The sequence below is a fragment of the Triturus cristatus genome, chromosome 1_2, assembly GCF_964204655.1.
Source record: "Triturus cristatus chromosome 1_2, aTriCri1.1, whole genome shotgun sequence".
In the NCBI taxonomy this organism is placed as follows: Eukaryota; Metazoa; Chordata; class Amphibia; order Caudata; family Salamandridae; genus Triturus; species Triturus cristatus.
The window spans coordinates 139,465,426-139,485,116 of NC_140580.1; the positions used below are offsets into that span (position 1 = coordinate 139,465,426).

The following is a 19,691-nucleotide window of genomic DNA, read 5'->3' on the forward strand; positions in this document are numbered from 1 at the left end:
GTGACGTGCTTGTCAGGCATTTTTCATCACATACGGACATTTTAATAACGTTTGATCATTTGAGGACGAAGAAATATTGTGTTAATATATGTAAGTAGTTGCCTCGTCCCCCTGATCCTTGAGGGTTCCTTGCTTATCTCGTACTTCGGAGTACAGATTTGGTTCTCCCGTGGCCCCCCCTCCCTCTCAGGCCTCCTTTTATTGACCGCCCTCGGGTGGTCGGGTGTGGACTCCCCCGGCTGTGGTTCGACGCCCATTTCAAGTCGTTTCGCCTTGCTTTTTGTTTTTCTTTATTTTTGTTGTTATTTATATTAAAAGTGTGTATCCTGACTTCCCTTATGTGCAGTCTGATCTACTGTAATATAGCGGAGCCCCTGTGGGCCAGTCATTGTTTTTTGATCTGCTTGACCACTTTAACTACTAGCGGCCGGCCCTGGCGGTTGTAGGCCCGTGCTTGTAACCTTTTCTCTGCACAATAAAACTTTTTTTCAACAAAAAAAATAAAAAATATATATATATGTAAGTAGTAGAAAGTGTTGCTACTATGTGGAAACTGCTGTGGGAGCACAATAAATAGTATTGATATTTTGGAGTCAGACGCGGGGACCAAGATGATAGCGTGGAGACCGGACACTGGCATGGGACTGGGTTGGACTTTGGATGTTGATTTTAGATGTCATAGCTAAATACAGTGCCTTGATGGTGTGTAAGGTTTACAACACTGGCTTTTTTGGTTGGCGTGCAGTCGATCATCACATTGACAAGGGTACTAGAGCCTGAAATGCGATGGCTTCGGGTACTTTGACATGAGGTCGTTTCTAAGGAACTTGTACGTATTATTTACATTTCAAGATCAAAATAGTTTGTATAGCAAACGATATAAACAAGAGTAACAAGCATTGATCGCGATCAAAGCGAAAGACGTGCAGCCGAGTGGTGCTAATGACCCGTGCAAGACCGATGGCAGCTGCGCGTGTGCACACTCGCGTGAACGCAAGTGCTAGGCCAGCCATCAGCACTTTGAAAACTCACCTACTAAATGTCTCTCCGAGCCAGCGCATGCGCTGGGCTCAGCAAGACCTAAAAATGGAAATTGGAGACAGGGCTTCATGGGCCAATGGATGAATAGCTGGATAGTAAGTAGTTGTTGGATCAATAAATTACAAGAATGGGCAACAAAGAACTTTTAGCTATGTGGAGCAAAGGGGCTCAAAACACCAGCCAAGGAAGCATGCTCTGGTTTTCATTTTAGCTTCAGCATTAAAATATCACTCTCTCCAAAAACTACACAATCAATCCTTATGAAACATACACAGCCCAACGTATTTAAAAGGGCGCTGATTTAGCACCTCAGAGAATTAAATACAAAGCATTAAGGCTTGAACTAAAATATGAGAGTAACTGAGATGACCATGTAGTGGTTGAATTACACAAAAACCTTGCATCAATCCCAGCTTTCAGTTGACCATATTGTGCGATCTTAGCCAATTCATGTTTTCCACAATGCCTCCTTTTCTTTCATCATCTGATGAGAGCATCTTAAAATACATCTATTTGTTGTGTACGTTGCACAAAAGCAAAAGACAACAATCATAGTAACTATAAGGCAGAAAGATTGTTTTCTTCGGATGGTGGAAGATCCATGAAGGTTTCTAAGTTCATGATTATAATGTGTCAGTTCCAACATTTGCCATTCAATGCAATAGTATAATTTAATATACTAAACTGAAATGGTTGAAAAGATCACATTATAGCACTTCACAGTTTTGAATATTTAAGAGTCTTTCTGATATATGTACTGGACTTGCTGGATCATCACACTAGAGTCTCGAGCTTTGATCAACATTAAATCAAACTCACGCTGTCCTGCAGCTGAAATCTTCAGGATGGTCTCTGGACTGGCGTGGAGCACTTGAACACAACTGGAAGGCAGGAATGCTGGGAAACAAAAAAATGCATTATTGGAACACGTTTAGAATTTTCTTTTATTATCCATGTTAAAAGTGTCGGAATAATTATCCTGCAATGCCCTTAAATTATTTGTTCGGTGTAGAAAGAGCATCCATACATTTTGGCATGACCACATATTTCACAACCGCAAGGCCTACACTTGATGGAAAATGCATATGAGTGGTCGTAGTTGCAAATTGGCTATCAGAAAGCTATGCATAAGGAACTAAGTGCACTGGGCAATAGGGTCACCCTAAAATTCCAATACTACAATGCCAAGGGATAAAGGTGCTTGTGGCATGAAGAGTGACCTCAAATTTCCATATTTAGAACTCGTGTCTACATAGAAAAGCAAATAGATAGAATATCAATTCTGAGAAACCATTTCAGCTAAAGTGTTTAATCGAAATTCTCAAGAAGAATTCTTTTACCATTTGGTACAAACCAATTCATATATGGGCTGTTTTAATTTGCCATATGTTTTTAGGTCTCGCCTAGGCAGCGCTTGCCTTGTCTCTTCTAGACATGCAGTATTCAGGATATGGGAACAAAGCTCTGCTCAGTTTCCACCCATTTTTAGGTCTCGCCTGAGCCAGCGCATGCGCTGCTCTGGCGAGACTTTTAGTAAGGGGGTTTCAAAAGTCCTACCACATGCTTTGGCTTGTGGCCTAAAGCTTGCGGTTACGCGCACAGTTACGCGCGGCGCCATCTGGCTTTCCTCTCTGTCACTGCCTCATTAAGCGCATCGCATCACACAGCGTGCGATCACTTTCGCTTTCAGGGCTGTGCGCCCGCATCACTTTCTCGGCCGCGCGGCCAATGCTTGTTATCGATGATTTCAACACAAAATTGAGGCTTGAGGCAGAAGACGGCCCAATTTAATATTCAATTCTTTGAAGCATAATTCACGTGAATGGACACCTCTTAAACAAGGTCAGCAATCACAGACATGTTGCACTTTGGTTGTGTAACAGAGATGACTATGACAATTACACTATTCCTTACGCAGCGTATCTTTGCTGCTGCCCAGTCGTGTAACGCTAAGGATGGGACCCTCTCACACCCCTTCCCCAGGCTGACTGTGACGATGAACCCGCGACTCGGCCATACCTCGCCGACATTAATTGGCTTTGGGCTGAATGTGGGCCCCCTGAAGCACTACCCCTCACCGCAGGGGCCTGTGTTAAACTCTCGTGGTTGCCAGGTGGGTATTGTTGTATTGTCATTGTGATGGTCTCCAGTAATGTGATGTTTAAAGGAAAATCCTTCTGTTCCATACCAGACTTTACTGTAGTGGGCGGCTGCCCACATTCCATTCGCTTGCAAAGGATACGTTAAAACGACTGACCGCCACAAACACGTATAGTCCTTTGTGCACCACTTCCGGTCAGGGAGGGTCCGGCTATGACGGCTGCGGGAGGTGGGCGAGGCAGCGGTTGCTAGGGGTTTCTTTGCCACAATATACATTCTCTCCCATCACTTGGCGGTGACACCCGGCATTGCCTTCTCACAGGTGCATCACTCCAGGCAGTGCCAGCAGGCTCACGCCGCTGCCAACATCGTGCCAACGCCACGTAGGCCCTAATTTCTGGTAAATCCAGGGGCGCTTTAGAAAACACCGAAACATCAATAGACCGCTTCCTGAGCCCTGGCTCCATACCACCACCAACTGGCGAAGCCCCTGCCCCCTCCCACCGTGGATAGGCTCCCAGTAATAAGCGTGTAGGAGCAGCGCCATTCCTTCCCACGGGGATTTCTGAGGCAGGGGCCCACAAAGGCCCACCGAGCCTGGGCACCTTTCTTCCCACAACAAGGCACTGCTTGATAAAAACAGAAGCGGGAGGAGGAACCGTCGGGCAGCAAGCCGCTGCCAACGCAACGCAACGCTGCTCCGGTTGCTCTAATTGTACTGTTGTCTCTCTCGCTGTTTGTTGGTTTGTAAACAAGCTCCGAGGCAGGGACCCGAGCACCGACCTGAGAGTGCGAGGCGGAAGTATACATGCTAATGGGTACATGAGTGGCCACGTGCACTGGTTAGTCCCGGAGTTCACCACCCGTCCCGGATTCCAGAGACCATAGACTGAACGCAGAGGGAGGCACATTTTCACGTGTTCAGTGCAGGACGGGTTTGCAGCCCTTAAGAAAAAGCAATTAAATGAATGTAGATGATACGTTTCTTTTAATTCCCTTTAGTTCTTCCTCAGTTTCTGTTATTTTTTTGTATTGGTGAGCACTGCCAATTAAGTCACTCTGTGCCCCTCGGTGGATGAAACGTAGTCCTATGTCTATGTTTATGGATTGCCCCAGCTTTACATCTTTAACATCTGGCCACTCTGTTTTGCAAGCAAGCAGAACTCACCAGCAGCTCTTCTAGGGTGCCTTAGTACACCGTGACATCACCGAATACCAGTACTTCCCAGCTTACTTGTGAGTCAGGGATAGTCACGTGATGCTGCTGCTCAACCAGTATTTATTCAGAGATTTACAGGTAGAGAGGCTCCGGTAGGTTTCACTATGTCGACTCTTTAATAATAAAAATCATAACTCTTTCACCTCCTAGTCACCGAGTCTCCATCACTTAACTATTGGAGTGGCCAAAACGTTCTAAGTCACATAGGCTGGGTTGTGTGAATATTTTCAACCCAATACATGTTTTGCGATGTTTAGGGTTTTCACCTTTCATGAAGGTTGTAAAGTTTCAATATTTACCATCCACAGTGTAAAGTTTTTGTGGCAATACAAACTAATTTTCTATGCACAGTGAGATAATTTTTCATTTCAATGAATACTGCCATGTTGGAAAAGGTGTGCAGAATTTCCTCTGCAAATTTACCTTTTGAAAAGTTTTGTATGCATTTTGCTACTGCCAAGAAAAACAACACTACCTGGTTTCTGCAAAATATATTTTATACAGAAACATTTTGGTAGTGTTAATAAAAATGATATATGTGACATATATGAAAAAAAGTCAACTCTGCACAGATATCTGTTAAAATGTCGACCATCTACCTCAGTTCTGCACCGAGTACCCGGCCATGGGCACTTCCCTTGGATACTTATGCAAAATTTTAGAAAAATTACACATAATGATACAAAATGCAAATCTGGCATTTAGTGCTATATTTTAGCTAAAAAAAACACAAGTGCTGTAAACAACTGCTCCTATTCTGTTCGTTCATGTTGTTCCCTTGCGTCCACAATAGGAATGCTACCTAAACAGACTTGCAATTATGCGACGTAGCAGAATTTTGTGTAATTTCAGAAATTCTGTGTAACGAGTAGCACACAATGCGAGTTATGCGATACACACCGGAGAAATGAAACTCTTGCCTGGGTCCGATTTTCACTCACTGCTTAAGGAACAATCTTATCAGTGATACCCCTGATGATTCTAAAGTCATACCTCTCAATTTCCTATGCTTACATCCTGAGTTTAAAGGTGACGATGGTGTACTAGGTGTTTAACATTTCAAGACATGCTACCTGTCTCCATTTAGAAGCTATGCTGGATCGAAATTAAGTTTAGCAGTTTTTTTTTATTAGGCAAGTGTAATCTTACTTTTGCTCAAGTTTTAACCTGAGGTACATTTGATTGAGCAGAAAATGCTTTGCGGAAAGTGCACTTGTGCCATTGTTGCATTTGTTGCTTGTACGACATTGTTCCCTTGAATTTAGAAACTATAAGGAAAGTACAGTGAGCAGGTATCTGACATGACTTTGGAATTTGAGGGGTAATTCCTTTACAATTTTCACATGAGTAAACACTAACATGCATTGCATATAGCAAGAATACTTTCATGAAAAGTATGCATTTCCACAGGAAAAAAAACGTTCTGCCTCGATCTCTTTAATGTTAGTTGACAGCGGACTCGCGATTGATGCACAATGTCATCAGTTTTATGAGACGGGACCACCAAGGAGCGATCCAATTCTCTCGTAATTTACACTTCGGGGAGTTGAGCAGATTCTTTAACTAGTGGCCGCAAGCTGATGAATACGGCTGGCTTCTAAGAAGTATACCGGATTTTTTTCCATCACATGTGGAGTTATCACGCTCTTTTCCTCGCGGAGCCCATGCGCCTGACCTCTTTGTGCTTCAGCCCTTATGTAGGGCTTTCTCCTGGTGCCCCCATTTCCCCCATCACAGTCCTGAGGAAGACCCCGCTGTAAGGTTGACAGTAACCTACATATTCTCTGGGGTCGAAACGTCGACATTTTTATGTTAACCAGCCTATTAAAAACGGACTATTTTTACTGTGTTTTACTACATAGGCTTGGCCAATAATTATTGTAATATTTCATGTGGCAAAATAACAAGTATATTGGATGCCAAATGTGAATTGTTGGATTGCACTAATTACCTTTCCTGTCTATATTACCCCATCCTTCACAAAAAATCACGCACTTTACCTTTACTCCACTTCCCCTTTTCTGGGCACATTGTCAATATAAGCCTCAAAGTTTTTTCAGATGATTGCAAAGATGAGGATGTGATTAAATAACATCACTCAGTCATTTAGTGTTGCGATTCCTTTTATGTATTGTAACCATCTATGTAACGTTTTTTTGTTTAGAGTATTGTTTACTGGGACCCATCTTTATTGTAGGGCATAATGGAAGTCAGAATCTCTGTTGTGGAGTGTTTTCACAAATAAGTCCATTGCTCTAAAGCAGAAACTGGCTTTGTCCACACTCGGAAAAGTCATGAAATTAAGAAATGTGGTAAAGTGATGACGCTTTGGTGGCCCCATTTCAGATTCAGTGTCAGAGGTTCCCAAGGTGAGTCTAACTTCTCTGTTTCTTGTTGATTTCCAACCATAGAGCATCGTCGCTTATCGGCAGGATATATAGTCCGTGATAAAAGTGAATGGAGACTGCCATCGAACATTTAATTTAAATCACTTTTTAAGGGTAGGAGTATTTTCTCTACGATTAGCATGAGAAAAGTAGCATTGGAGTAGCTTCTCCATTTCCCTGGCCATGAACTGTTTCAGGTAAGCGAAAGCACATATGCTTTAATAACAACAAACTATAGAGGTCTTCGAAGATTCAAGGGCACAGATTTATGTAGAAGAGGAAGGTGCTTTTTTCCTTCTCTTCCTAGCCACCACATTAGTCACACAATATATAGTTTAATAATGACATGCTGAGGAGGCCGCCATTGAAGATGTTACGGCATTGTGCTCTATTAGACCAGTAGCGTGTTCATTGCCTTTAACCTCCATCTTTGGAGTGACCTAGTTTGAGTGTGCAACATCTTAGAGTGACGGACTCTACAGCTGAGATGTTGAGGATGACTATGACAGTCATGTAGGAACCCTACACATGTGTCTCTAGACTGCTTTCTTCTACGATTCAATGCTAGAACCTTTTCTCAACTAACTTAGTTCTTCATGTTGGTCAGTCTTCTGTCATTGAGTACTGTAGCTCATTCCTAGGCCATATTCTCACCGAGAGCTGTGAGGAAAGGAGTTAAATATCGGTTGGTGGAATGGTTCAACAGGATGCTTCTTAGATGCCTTGATACAGCTTTGCCAGGTGAGTGTAGCTTCTTGATCTCTCACTCTATCTCCCTAGATATACAACATCAGCCTCAAAATGCCTCTTAGGTAGAGAAAAGCCCATTGAGTGTTTTCAAATGCTATGTTATGCAGGTTTTAAATACCACATGTCTACCAATTACAAAGGACCTTAGTGCTTTTCTAAGCAAGCAAAACAAGTTGGCGTTTTAAGGCTTGCCAATAGAGGGTAACCCCTTCTGCGGCTGTCCATGAGCAGACAATGCCCAATATAGTAAGAATTGTGTTGTGCTCTGCTGTTGTGTGACAAGAGAGAGGTCTGAGTGGTTCTTTGAGACCTGGTCAAACCTAGGTGAGGTGTTGTGAGGGGTATTAGTGTGATGGTGCAGCTCTCTTCACCCTCTGCCTAACTCGTGTTGGCTTTGTCAGTTCGTGTGCGGGGTCTTGAGAGACTTCTGCTGCAAGGGGCACAGCTGCATTTTCTTCAGTGCCGGAGTGTGCCTGTAAGGGCGTGTGGTGTATTGGGTTGATTGCATTGCTGTGAGTGCTTAAGCAGATGTCAATAACATGCTGCTGGATTGGTGAGGAGTGTAACCCAAGAACAGAGGCTTCAACTTGTCAAGGTTTGCAAAAAATATGAGTATCTCAGTACTTCGGATTTGCTCAGGTCAGCATTTTCCTGTTCCACCCCGGTAACCTCCCTGCAGTGCTTAATTTGAGCCTATGGTTTCCAGTGCTCGGCACCAGCACTTAACTGACCGTAATTTATGACAATCAGCCGGATGGTGGCGCTGTTTTTTTCATTTAGAGATTAGGGCAACAGCAGCTGTTTATGGATTCACTATACATTAACAAGCATTGGCATAGCCAATAGGTCTCGCCTTTGGGACCTTATAAGTGTTTAGTTATCCAGCACAATATCCTTTGTGCAACAACATCAAGTGTTGCATGGCTAAACACTTATAATGTCCCAAAGGCGAGACCTATTGGCTATGCCAATGCTCGTTTTAATTGGCTTCTGTCCCTGTCCTTTGTAAATGGTAGCTTTTTATTGGTCAATAGGCTTAGTAGTCCCTCCTTAGTGCCGCCTTGTCTCTTCTTGTAACCTCCCATGAGGACACCCCTGTTACATGTGTTGTTACTACCCAGGTTTTAATTACAGCCTCCGAGCACTATTTTCTTAAAGGGCTTCAGGCAGGGCAAAAGCTTGGTCCTAAGCAAGGCTGGCAGTGCTTATTTACTCACTAACACATCCCACATTTATATGAGATCTTTCATAAATTTCCCTTCATCAGCTCCACACAGAGTACAACCTAATCCGGAATTAATATGATAATTATTTTGTCACATTTCAAAGCTACTATTTGTATATAGGGACAAAGCTATTTGAATGTCCTTGTGGTACTGTCTTGCATGCAATGCATTATGAGTAAGGTGGATTTACCATATCATCTGCAGGGTGCAGTACCATATTTGACCAAAAGAGATCCCATCGGACCTCTTTTGGCCACATGTGGTACTGCACCCTACAACATGGCTAGGTAAAAAACATTGGCATTTATAATGCCAATAACTCCAACTTTGCAGGGTGCAGTACCATATGTGGCCAAAAGAGGCCCCTTAGGACCTCTTTTGGCCACATATGGTACTGCACCCTGCAACATGGTTAGGTAAAAAACAAATGCCAATAGCTCCAACCCCAACAAATGCGAGACCAATTGCACTTCCAATGCAATAGGTCTTGCATTTGTTAAAGTTATAGCTGTTGCTTTTTCATACTATTTACAATAGTGCTATGCAAATATAATAACTCCACTGCAAATAAAAAAACCAAGTAAAAGACACTGTTATTTTCAACGCCAACAGCTCTAACTTAAACAAATGCGAGGCCTATTGCATTGCAAATGCTTGTTAAGTGTGCAAATGCTTCTAATCGTAAAAATTGATTTTCTCCGTTAATTTTAGGTATGGCATTAGAAAAGAACTTTTGATTTTACTAAAATATGTATAATATACTTACAGTTATGGGCTTTCAGGCACCGCTCTTTATCCATTGGTCTGTTGTTGAGTCATTCAAATTTTGCTTCTGCCCACTATAGCATATAGCAAGGGGATGTGGGTCTGCCTACTTAAGCCACTGATTAATCTCACTTTGAGTGAATACATTTTGATCTCTCACAAGGAGTACATCTGCACACAATTTGTATTTGTATTTTTGAGATTTGTAAAGCGCATTATACCTAAGGGTGTCAAAACGCTAGCTAATGAAGAGCCATACCAAAGAGACGACCAAAACTAGCATCCCGAAAAGGAGAAAAGACAGGGTTTCCGCCGCTTGCAGAAGGCGGCATGGGAGAAAAGACTAGCAATATGGGTGGGAAGAATATTCCATAACCTGGCAGCAGCGACCCAAAAGGATCGCCCTCCCCACCTGGCTTTATGAAATCTCGGTATCTTTACCTTCCTGAGAGAGGCGGACCTTAGCTGTCTATTAGGGGTGTACCAATGGAAAGCCGTTTTCAGGTACATCCGGCCCTGACAGAAGAGAGCAGTATGAACTAGACAGAAAGCTTTGAAAATCACACGCTTCCTGACCGGCAGCCAGCACAGGGGGGCGAATGCCCTCTCTGACTGACAATCGTTTGGGAATATTGAGGAGAAGCCGAGTAGCGGCACTCTGGATAGTCTGAAGTTTGTTAAGCATTGTTAGAAATGGGATTTTTGGTCGGCTAGGGCATGTGCCAAAGTCGAGCAGAAACCACCACTCTATTCAGGATAAGGGAGTTACACTCCTAAAATAACCCCTGCTCACCCCCATGGTAGCTTGGCACGAGCAGTCAGGCTTATCTTAGAGGAAGTGTGTAAAGCATTTGCACATAACCAACAGTAATACAGTGTAATCACTACAAAAGGACACCACACCAGTATAGAAACATATCCAATATTTTTATATACTTAAGACAAGACCAAAAACGATAAAAATCCACAATACAGTACTTAAAAATCTTCGGTTATCAAAATATGCTTGAAAAATAGTTCCTTGATGTCTATAGCTCCGTCCGGGGCTATCACAGCATCGTGAGCAAACAAATCCAAACAGTTCTGGCTGACCTCGGCGTCACGGGCCAGCTACGGTGTCGGGAAGAACCGCAAACAGTACCTTTCAGAAACACAGGGCATCGGTGACCTCTCGTTGAGCTTCCGAAAGCACGGTGTCTGCAGGCGTTGGTTCTGGAGGTCGGTGCATGAGTCGTCGGGGCCCTCGAAGTAACAAGCGTTGCAGATCGATCTCCTCTCTATTGAAGTCAGGAGCGCTGGCTTTGGCAGACATTGGGTGCTGCAGTGCGAAATGCAGCGGTGCAGTGTGCGGTGCCCTCAAGTAGCGGTGCGAGCAGCGGCTCGGTGACGGCGTCAGATGACGTTGTCGGTGAGACCAGGGTCGCGGTGAGAAGTGAACGCGGTGCTCGTCACGGTGCTGGCAGGTTGCAGTGCAAGCAGCATCGTCGTTGTTGCTGAAGCGCTGTCGTCGGCTGACGAACTGGAGTCGATGGCGCCGGCGTCGGTAGGCCAAGGCTTCGGTGCGGGATGAGGGTGTTGAGACGTGTAACTTTACGAGTGGTGCTCTCGAACGACGGTGCAGGCAACGGCATAGATTTCGGCGTGGAGCGTCATCGTCGGGGATACCAAGGCGTCCTCGTGAAGCGAGACGGTGCGGAATGCGGTGCCCACAGGTCGTGTTGCGAGCAGCCGCTCGGTGGTAGCATCAGCAGGTGGCGGCGGTGAGATCAGGGTTGCGGTGCGGCGTTGCGGCAGTGCCCCCTGCGGTGCCTTCAGGACATGGAGTCGGCAGCGGCGTTGTAGACATCATCGGGTTGCTTTTCTTCTGTTGCAGCACAAAACACACAGTCCCCAGTGCTGAGGGCAGAAGAGCTTGAAGTCTTTGCTGTTGCTAAGACCTCTTGAACAGGGGGCAAGCTCTACCTCAAGCCCTTGGAGAAACTCACAAAGTAGATTGCAGAAAGTTCAGTCCAGTCCTTTCACTGCCCAAGACTGAAGCAGCCACTGCAGGCCAACACAGCAAAGCACACAGCAAAGTGGTAGTTCCGCCTCACAGCTTCTCCTGGTATTCTTCGTGGTCCAAAAGAGTTCTAAAGTTCAGGGGTCTGGGCCCCAATATTTATATCTAAAATCCTTTGATCTCTTAGGCAGAGAGTGTCTGTGCCCAGCCAGAACCAGTTCCGCGTTCTCTGGTGTCACTTCCTGGCAGGAGGTGGAGACGGCATGGTCAGAGGCAGACCAGGCCCTTTGAGGTGCAAGGAAATCTCCTCCCCCTTCTCCAATTGCAGCCCAGGCCTATTCAGCCCTTTCCTGACACACCTAGACTATCTGGAGCCACTCCTGGTCCCCAGCCTTCTGTCATCCAAAACCCATTCAGGCAATCCACATTCCAGCAGAGGCACCCAGGATGACTGGCAAGAAAAGACCTACTTTCTAAAAGTGGTATTTTCAAACACAGAATGTAACAAGCATTTGCAATGCAATAGGTCTCGCATTGGCGAGAGTTTGAGCTATTGGCATTGTAAATGACAATGTCTTTTATTTATGTTTTCGTTTTTAAAACATAAATAAAAGGCATTGTCATTTACAATGCCAATAGCTTAAACTCATGTAAATGCGAGACCTATTGCATTTTTAATGCTTGTTGTTCGCGAGCCAGCCATCTGTGAATGGCGCGGTTCAGAATAGGACAGTCTGCACTGTGCCCTGATTCTACTTTCTCCCATGAATATATTTCCAGAGTAGAACTAATTTGTGGCCAATTTTATCCACTTACTACTGTGAAGTACTGTTTCTGTGTTTGGTTCAAAGGAACTGCATAATAGTGAAGTGACTAAAAATAGCCACTTGTTTATCGGCTTTGTTGAATAGTGTAACCCTATTATGAAGACAAGAAGTCTGCCCTAGCAGTAATGAGCATTAATGCTTCAAAATGAAGTTATGCTAATGTCTTCTGAATTAGGCTATCAAAAGAAATCAAATTAGAGGGCTACAGCATATGGAAATGAGATGGTAAAAATAGTCTGGGCCCATCATATTTACTTCAAGTGTGAACCCACACAGCATTAATTACTACACACACATTCGTAGAAATGCAGATTTCAACCACACTGACATCAAGACCTACACCTCCAATCCAAGCACAGGGTCGAGGATAAACTATAAACAAGGATATTGTGCTGCATAACTAAATACTTATAAGGTCCCGAAAGCGAGACCTACTGCCTATGCCAATGCTTGTTTTTTCCAGACTTCAGTGACTGCAGGCACATTGATGTGCGCGTGGTGAGCGTTGTAGGGGAAGGGAAGTCCTTTAAAGAGAGTCATTTTCTCTCTGGATTTCCCTTCTCTTTTTGAAACTCCGGAGGAGCAACATTGTCGTGGTGTCAGCAGGGATTTAAGTGGAAGCTTTTTCAATATTATATGCAAGCCATAGTTGCTGCTTATTTATCTTATGTAACGAACAACCATTGACAAAGCCATTAGTTCTGACTTGTAGGTATGAAGTGACTTGTTGTATCATATACCTGGACACAATAACAGGAACAGCAAAATACAAGTCGGGCGGCACACTGTGCTAAACACGGATTTTTAGCTTACGTGTTTTTATGCCACGCTCTTAATTACATTGACCACACCCCTTTGAGAGACTCCCCAGTTTTTTCATCCCACTTAAAGCCCTGCCAAAGCCAACAATGCACCCTATACTACTGAGGGACTTTAAGATTCAACACTTTTAAGCCCCCGTGACATATCTGAATTATCTGCTATACTTATACATCGCTATAATATTTATGTTTACGTATTGATATCTCGGTATTTATACATAAGTTGTATTGTAGCTCTTGCTGGCCGCCTTTGGTTAATCAATACTCTGGTATCCGTGATACTTTTCCACTTCTATATAACCTTACCCTTCTTTTTTATTTACTTAAAATCTTCCAAAAATAAGCATGCATTATGTATTCGGTTTTGTGATGGTCACATTATTATTGGCTAGTTCTCTCTTATGGCATTTTGTACTAACCATGTGTGTCTTTATTGCTTAACACTTTCCCTTAAAAAGCGTTTAACCTTAAAAAAAGATCATATACATACCAAAACGCACCTCTTCCAGATAGGTAGGAGGAGCAATGCACCCACTGTGGCCATCTCTGCGCAACTTGAAAGTCGGAGTTCAGATCCTAGTTCGAGGGGTGACTGCGTGTGTGAATCCTTCTGCTGCAGAGAGCCTAGTGTAACCTACACAGCAGCAGATGTAGCCGAACGGGTTGATGCGCCTGCTGCATACGGGTCACAGGTTCCAGTAGCAACTACGCCTTTTCATCGACCGTTAAGGCAATGATAATTAGAGCGCGTTGCAGCCACAAGAGTGGCGGGTCTGGGGTGCAGGAGGTCTCATCTCGGGTGAGCCGCTGTCTATGAGAGGCTGGGTGGGCTGGGGTAGGAGCAGTCGCATGTTAGGTTCGTTTACATCTGTGCTATTAGTTCATGGCAGGGCCCATCGTATAAGTGCAAGCTCGGTACACATCGCATGAGTGCAAGCTAGGGACCCCTGCCATAAGTGCAAGCTCGGAACCTGTGTGACAAGTGCAAGCTCAGAACCCGTAGCGTAAGTGTGAGCTCCGGACCCGTGGCATAAAAGTAAGCTCAGAACCCGTGGCATAACTGCCTAGAACCCGTAGCGTAAGTGCGAGCTCAGGACCCGTGGCATACGTGCAAGCTTAGAACCCATAGCGTAAGTGCGAGCTCAGAACCCGTAACATAAGTGCAAGCTTAGAACCCGTAGCGTAAGTGTGAGCTCAGGACCCGTGGCATAAATGGGAGCTCAGAACTTGTGGCATAAGTGCAAGATTAGAACACATAGCGTAAGTGTGAGCTCAGGACCCGTGGCATAAATGCGAGCTAAGAACCCGTGGCATAAGTTCAAGCTTAGAACCCGTAGTGTAAGTGTGAGCTTGGGAGCCGTGGCATAAGTGCGAGCTTAGAACCCGTAGTGTAAGTGTGAGCTCAGGATCCGTGGCATACGTGCGAGCTCAGGACCTGTGACGTAAGTGCGAGCTCAATACCCGTGGCATAAGTACAAGCTCAGGACATGTGGCATAAGTGCAAGCTCAGGGCCCGTGACTTAAGTGTGAGCTCAGGATCCGTGGCATAAGTGCCCGCTGAGGCCAGCTGAACTGGAGCCGGGTCAATTGGAGGCTGTTGGGTGGCTGGTATCTGTGAACAAACAGAAAATGGGTGGGACAGAAAATAGACCCGGGCACCAACCTGCTCATGGGTCAGATGTCCAGAAAAGTGGCCCAAATTGGGCCAGTTTTAACATGTAAAGCAGCTGAAGGGGAGGGGGGAAGTACATCGACCGGCTGTTTGTGGAATCCGGACACAAAGCAGGCGCTGCGGCGCTCGAGCGGGCTGACACAAACGGCCGCTGTAAAGAAACAATGTGTCGGCCGCAGCGGGACTGTGCACACTCTACAGTCTGAGAAACCTTCCTCCACTCTAAAGCGAAGTTTTCATACTAAATTGCATAGACAAGAGTGGTGTAATAGTGACAGCATTATTGTTTAAGAAGGCGTTTCTTTCATTTGCGCATAAATGGAAACAACAACTAAGCAAAAACAAAACCAGTAATGCGCGAATGCGCGCGCACTACAGAGAAGCAGGGGCCAGGGAGCGCGGCAGAGATGCGAACGCGCGCTGCTGCGCGTGCTAGACATGGACGGGAATGGACGGAGCAAAGGCGGGACATGCGCCCGGCCTTTGCCCAATTGCGTGCTGCATTTTTAAAAAAACAAGCGAAAGCCAATGGTCAGCTTTCAGAACACCGTACAAGAGGTCTCACCTTCACGAAAAGATGCATCTTTAGATTCTGAGTTCAGGCACACTAAAATTTATTTTCCTACCTAATTCCCTGGGCCAGTTATGTTTATAAGAAGTTATAAACAAACTCCCCATTCTGTCCTATAGGGAACAGCTAACCTTGCAATGGCGAAAAACAAAATTGTCCATAATTCACTATCAGGACATACCACACACACCAGGGCATTTCCTACCTTTCACATACACTGCACCTGGCCCACAGGGGTACCTTGGGCCTACCTTAGGGATGGCTGACATGTAAGAAAAGGGAAGGTGAGGGACTGGCAAGTGGGTGCACTGGCCAAGTCGACATGGCAGTTACAAACTGCGCGCAGACTCCGCAATGGCGGGTCTAAGTTACCTTTTCAGGGCTACTCACGTGGGTGGCACATTCAGTGCTGCATGCCCACTAGTAGCATTTGATTCACAGGCCCTGGCACACTCAGTGCACTTTACTAGGGACTAACAAGTAAATCAAATATCCAGTCATGGAAACACCAATCCATAACACAATTTACCACAGGAACACTTACACTTTATCACTGGTCAGCAGTGAGAAAAGTGCGCAGACACACTATGCCAGCAAAAACTGAATAAAAACTGGGATGTCAGAGAGCAAAAACTCAGAGGAAACATGCCAAAAGATGCCAAGTCTAACACATGTCCCCTCCAGCTGAAAGTAGGGAGAACTACCCACCCTCCTGGGAGTTCTCTTCACTAAGGCGGAAGAACCTGGACAGACAATCTGCATTGGTGTGTTCTGTGCCAGGATGGTGTTCCACCGTAAAGTCCATTCCCTGTAGGGAGATGGACCACCTCAGCAGTTTTGGATTCTCACCCCTCATTTGCAACAACTATCTGAGGGGCCTGTGGTCTGTCTGAACCCGTAAGTGAGTCCCAAACAGGTATGGTCTCGGCTTCTTCAGTGCCCAGACCACAGCGAAAGCTTCCCTTTCTATGGCACTCCACCTCTGTTCCCTGGGGAGTAGTCTCCGGCTAAGGAAGACTACAGGCTGGTCTAGGTCCTCTTCGTTCAGTTGTGAGAGCACCTCTCCCATTCAATGCTCTGAAGCACCAGTCTGCATGACGAATTCCTTGGAGAAGTCGGGTGCCTTGAGCACGGGTGCCGTGCACATGGCAGCCTTCAGGGCATCAGAAGCCTTCTGGCAGGACTCAGTCCAGATCACCTTCTTGGGCTGCTTCCTGGAAGTCAGCTCTGTTAAGGGGGCAACAATGGTGCCATACTCCTTAACAAACCTCCTGTAGTACCCGGTGAGTCCTAAGAAGGCCCTCACCTCTGTCTGGGTCTTGGGGGGCTCCGAAGCCAGAATGGTGTCAATCTTGGGTTGTGGGGCGCCGCCTGGCCACTTCCTCCCTGGTGCCCCAAGTACACCACCGGACCCTGCCCGTTTTGGCACTTACTGGCCTTGATCGTGAGACCTGCGCTCTGCAGCGCTTTCAACACTGGTGCTGCAAGTGTATTTCCCAGCTGGAACTGAACACTGCGATATCATTCAGGTAGGCGGCACTGAAATCCACCAGTCCAGCCAACACCTGGTTGACCAACCTCTGAAATGTGGCAGGGGCATTCTTCAACCCAAAGGGCATCACCCGGAACTGGTAATGTACTTCTGGGGTCGAAAATGCTGACCTCTCCTTGGCCCCATCGGTTAAGGCAATCTGCCAGTACCCAGACGTTAAATCAAATGTGTTGAGGAACTTGGCAGCTCCCACCCGATCAATGAGCTCATCAGCTCTGGGGATGAGGTGTGCGTCAGTCCTGGTGATGGCATTGAGCCCACGGTAGTCCACACAAAACCGCAGTTCTGGAGTGGCACCGGGTGCAGCAGCCTTTGGGACCAAGACCATGGGGCTAGCCCAAGGACTGTTGGAAGGCTCGATCACCCATAACGCCAACATCTTAGAGACCTCCTCTTTAATGCTGGCCTTGACCCAGTCAGTCAACCTGTAAATCTTGTGCTTCACAGGAGGGCTGTCACCGATATCCAAGTCATGGGTACACCAGTGAGTAACACCTGGGGTCAGAGACAACAATGGGGCAAACCGTCCCAACAACTGGTGACAATTGCTCTGTTGTTCTGGGTTCAGTGTAGGGGAGAGGTTCACACCTTCCACTGACCCATCGTGCTCCTTGGTAGACAGGAGGTCAGGTAGAGGTTCACTCCCCTCTTCCGTCCCATCATCTGTCACCAACAACATGCTCACTTCGGACCTCTCGAAGTGGGATTTGAGGCGGTTCACGTGGAGGACCCTCAAAGGGTTCCTGGGAGCCCGCAAATTCACCAGGTAGGTGACATCACTTTTGCGCTCCATCACCTCAAACAGCCCAGTCCACTTGTCCTGCAAGGCACAAGGTTCCACTGGAGCCATGACCCACACTTTTTGCCCAGGTTGGAATTCGACCAGAGTGGCATTCTGGTCATACCACTTCTTCATTTCTTCCTGGCTTGCTTCCAGATTCGCCTGAGCGAGTTTCCTGAAGCGGGCAGTTGGGTTCCTGAAGGCCAGCATGTAACTAAACACGTTCTGGGTTGTTTTCCTGGGAGCTGCCTCCCAGCCTTCCTTCACCAAACTCAGAGGTCCTCTCACAGGGTGACCATACAGAAGCTCAAAGGGACTGAACCCAAGAGACTTCTGTGGTACCTCCCTGTACGCAAAGAGAAGGCATGGCAAGAGAACGTCCCACTTACGCCTCATGGGTTCTGTTAGACCCTTAATCATGTCCTTCAAGGTCTGGTTGAATCTCTCCACCAGACCGTTACATTGTGGGTGGTAAGGGGTGGTGAACTTGTAGGTTACACCACACTCCTTCCACAGGGATGTCATATACTTGGATATGAAATTGGTCCCCCTCTCGGGAAAAGATCCCCATTAATGCCCGGCCCACAACTGGCGCCATCGTTGTCCTGAGAGGGATGGCCTCCGGGTAACGGGTGGCATGGTCCACCAAGACCAGGATGTAACTGTTGCCCATGGCTGTCTTGGGATCCAGTGGCCCCACAATGTCCAGCCCTACCCTTTCAAAGGGCGTTCCACCCACCGGAAAAGGTTGTAGAGGAGCTTTGACCTTCCTCCCACTCTTACCGCTCGCCTGGCAAGTTGAGCAAGACCTGCAATGTCCATCTGACTGCCTTCGCATTTGGGGCCAGAAGAAGTGGGTGACAAGCCTGTCAAAGGTCTTGTTCTGCCCCAAATGTCCTGCCAAAGGCACGTCATGAGCCAGACCCAGTAGGAAGGTCCTGAAGCGCTGGGGTACCACCAGCACACGGGCTGACCCAGGCTCAGCGACCTTAGGCTCACTGTACAGGAGTTCATTCTCCCAGTAGATCCAATGTGATCCAGACTGATCACCAGCTGCCTGGGCTGCAGCCTGCCGCCGTAGACCCTCCAGAGACGGGCACTCCTTCGGCTCCTTGCAGAATTCTCCCTGGTGGGACCCCCTTCTTGCTGCCAATGGGTCAGCTCAGAGATGTACCCCAGTTCAGCTACCTGCTCCCCTGTAGGCACTTGGGTGATCCCCTCAAGGTCCGCCTCTCCCGGTCAGTGAGAACTTCAGGGGCCGGTTTCCCGCACCCCTTCCCCTTTCTTTTCGCAGGGACTTGGACCACTGTTTCTGCCTCCAAGTCCTCTTGATCACCCTCTCTGGCCGCCATTGACCGAGTGGACACGCATGCCGCTCTGGGAACCCAAGCATCTCCAAGTGAGACCTGATCTCAACATCCTTTCATAAGGACTGCTCCAGGTCGTTACCTTTCAGACAATCTACAGGCATGGAAGGGCTCACAACCACCCTCAAGGGACCTGAGACCCCCCCCCACTCGAAGGGAACCTGCGCCACCAGACACTGGCGCTCTGAATTGTCCACTGCAATTACTTGGTGGAATGCCCCTGGAACTACCTGCTTCTCAGAGACCAGGTGACACCGGACTGAGGTCACACTGGCTCCAGTATCTCTGAGAGCCTCTACCCTTTTCCCATTGATGGTCACCCAGGTGCTGTATTTCTTTGTGATAGGGGGCACTGGGTTTCCTGGGACCATCTCACAGTCCCCTAGTGAGACGAGGGTCATTTCTGCGGGGTCCCAACCCTCCTGTGGGTACTCCTCCTCCCCAAGTGCTACACTAGCCAACACCTTGGACTGCCCTTGTGGGGGGCGGTCTCAGCAGGCTTTCCTGACAGGACCCCTTGTTTCTTATCTCCGGGTGGATGGGAACCTTTACCCTGGGTGTTAGTTTGGGCCCTTTTGGAGAACTACTGTGGTTTACCCTTATCCCCTCCACT

General features: G+C 46.7%; 1 protein-coding gene across 1 annotated transcript in view; it reads right to left on the reverse strand.

Annotated features, from left to right (window-relative positions):
* Positions 1 to 19,691, reverse strand: part of VWA2 (von Willebrand factor A domain containing 2) — a 270,127-nt gene that overhangs the window by 186,829 nt on the left and 63,607 nt on the right. The window contains exon 3 of the mRNA XM_085603290.1: positions 1,861 to 1,938. Within this exon, the coding sequence (XP_085459416.1) occupies positions 1,861 to 1,938 (78 nt within the window). The remainder of the gene's footprint in view (positions 1 to 1,860; positions 1,939 to 19,691) is intronic.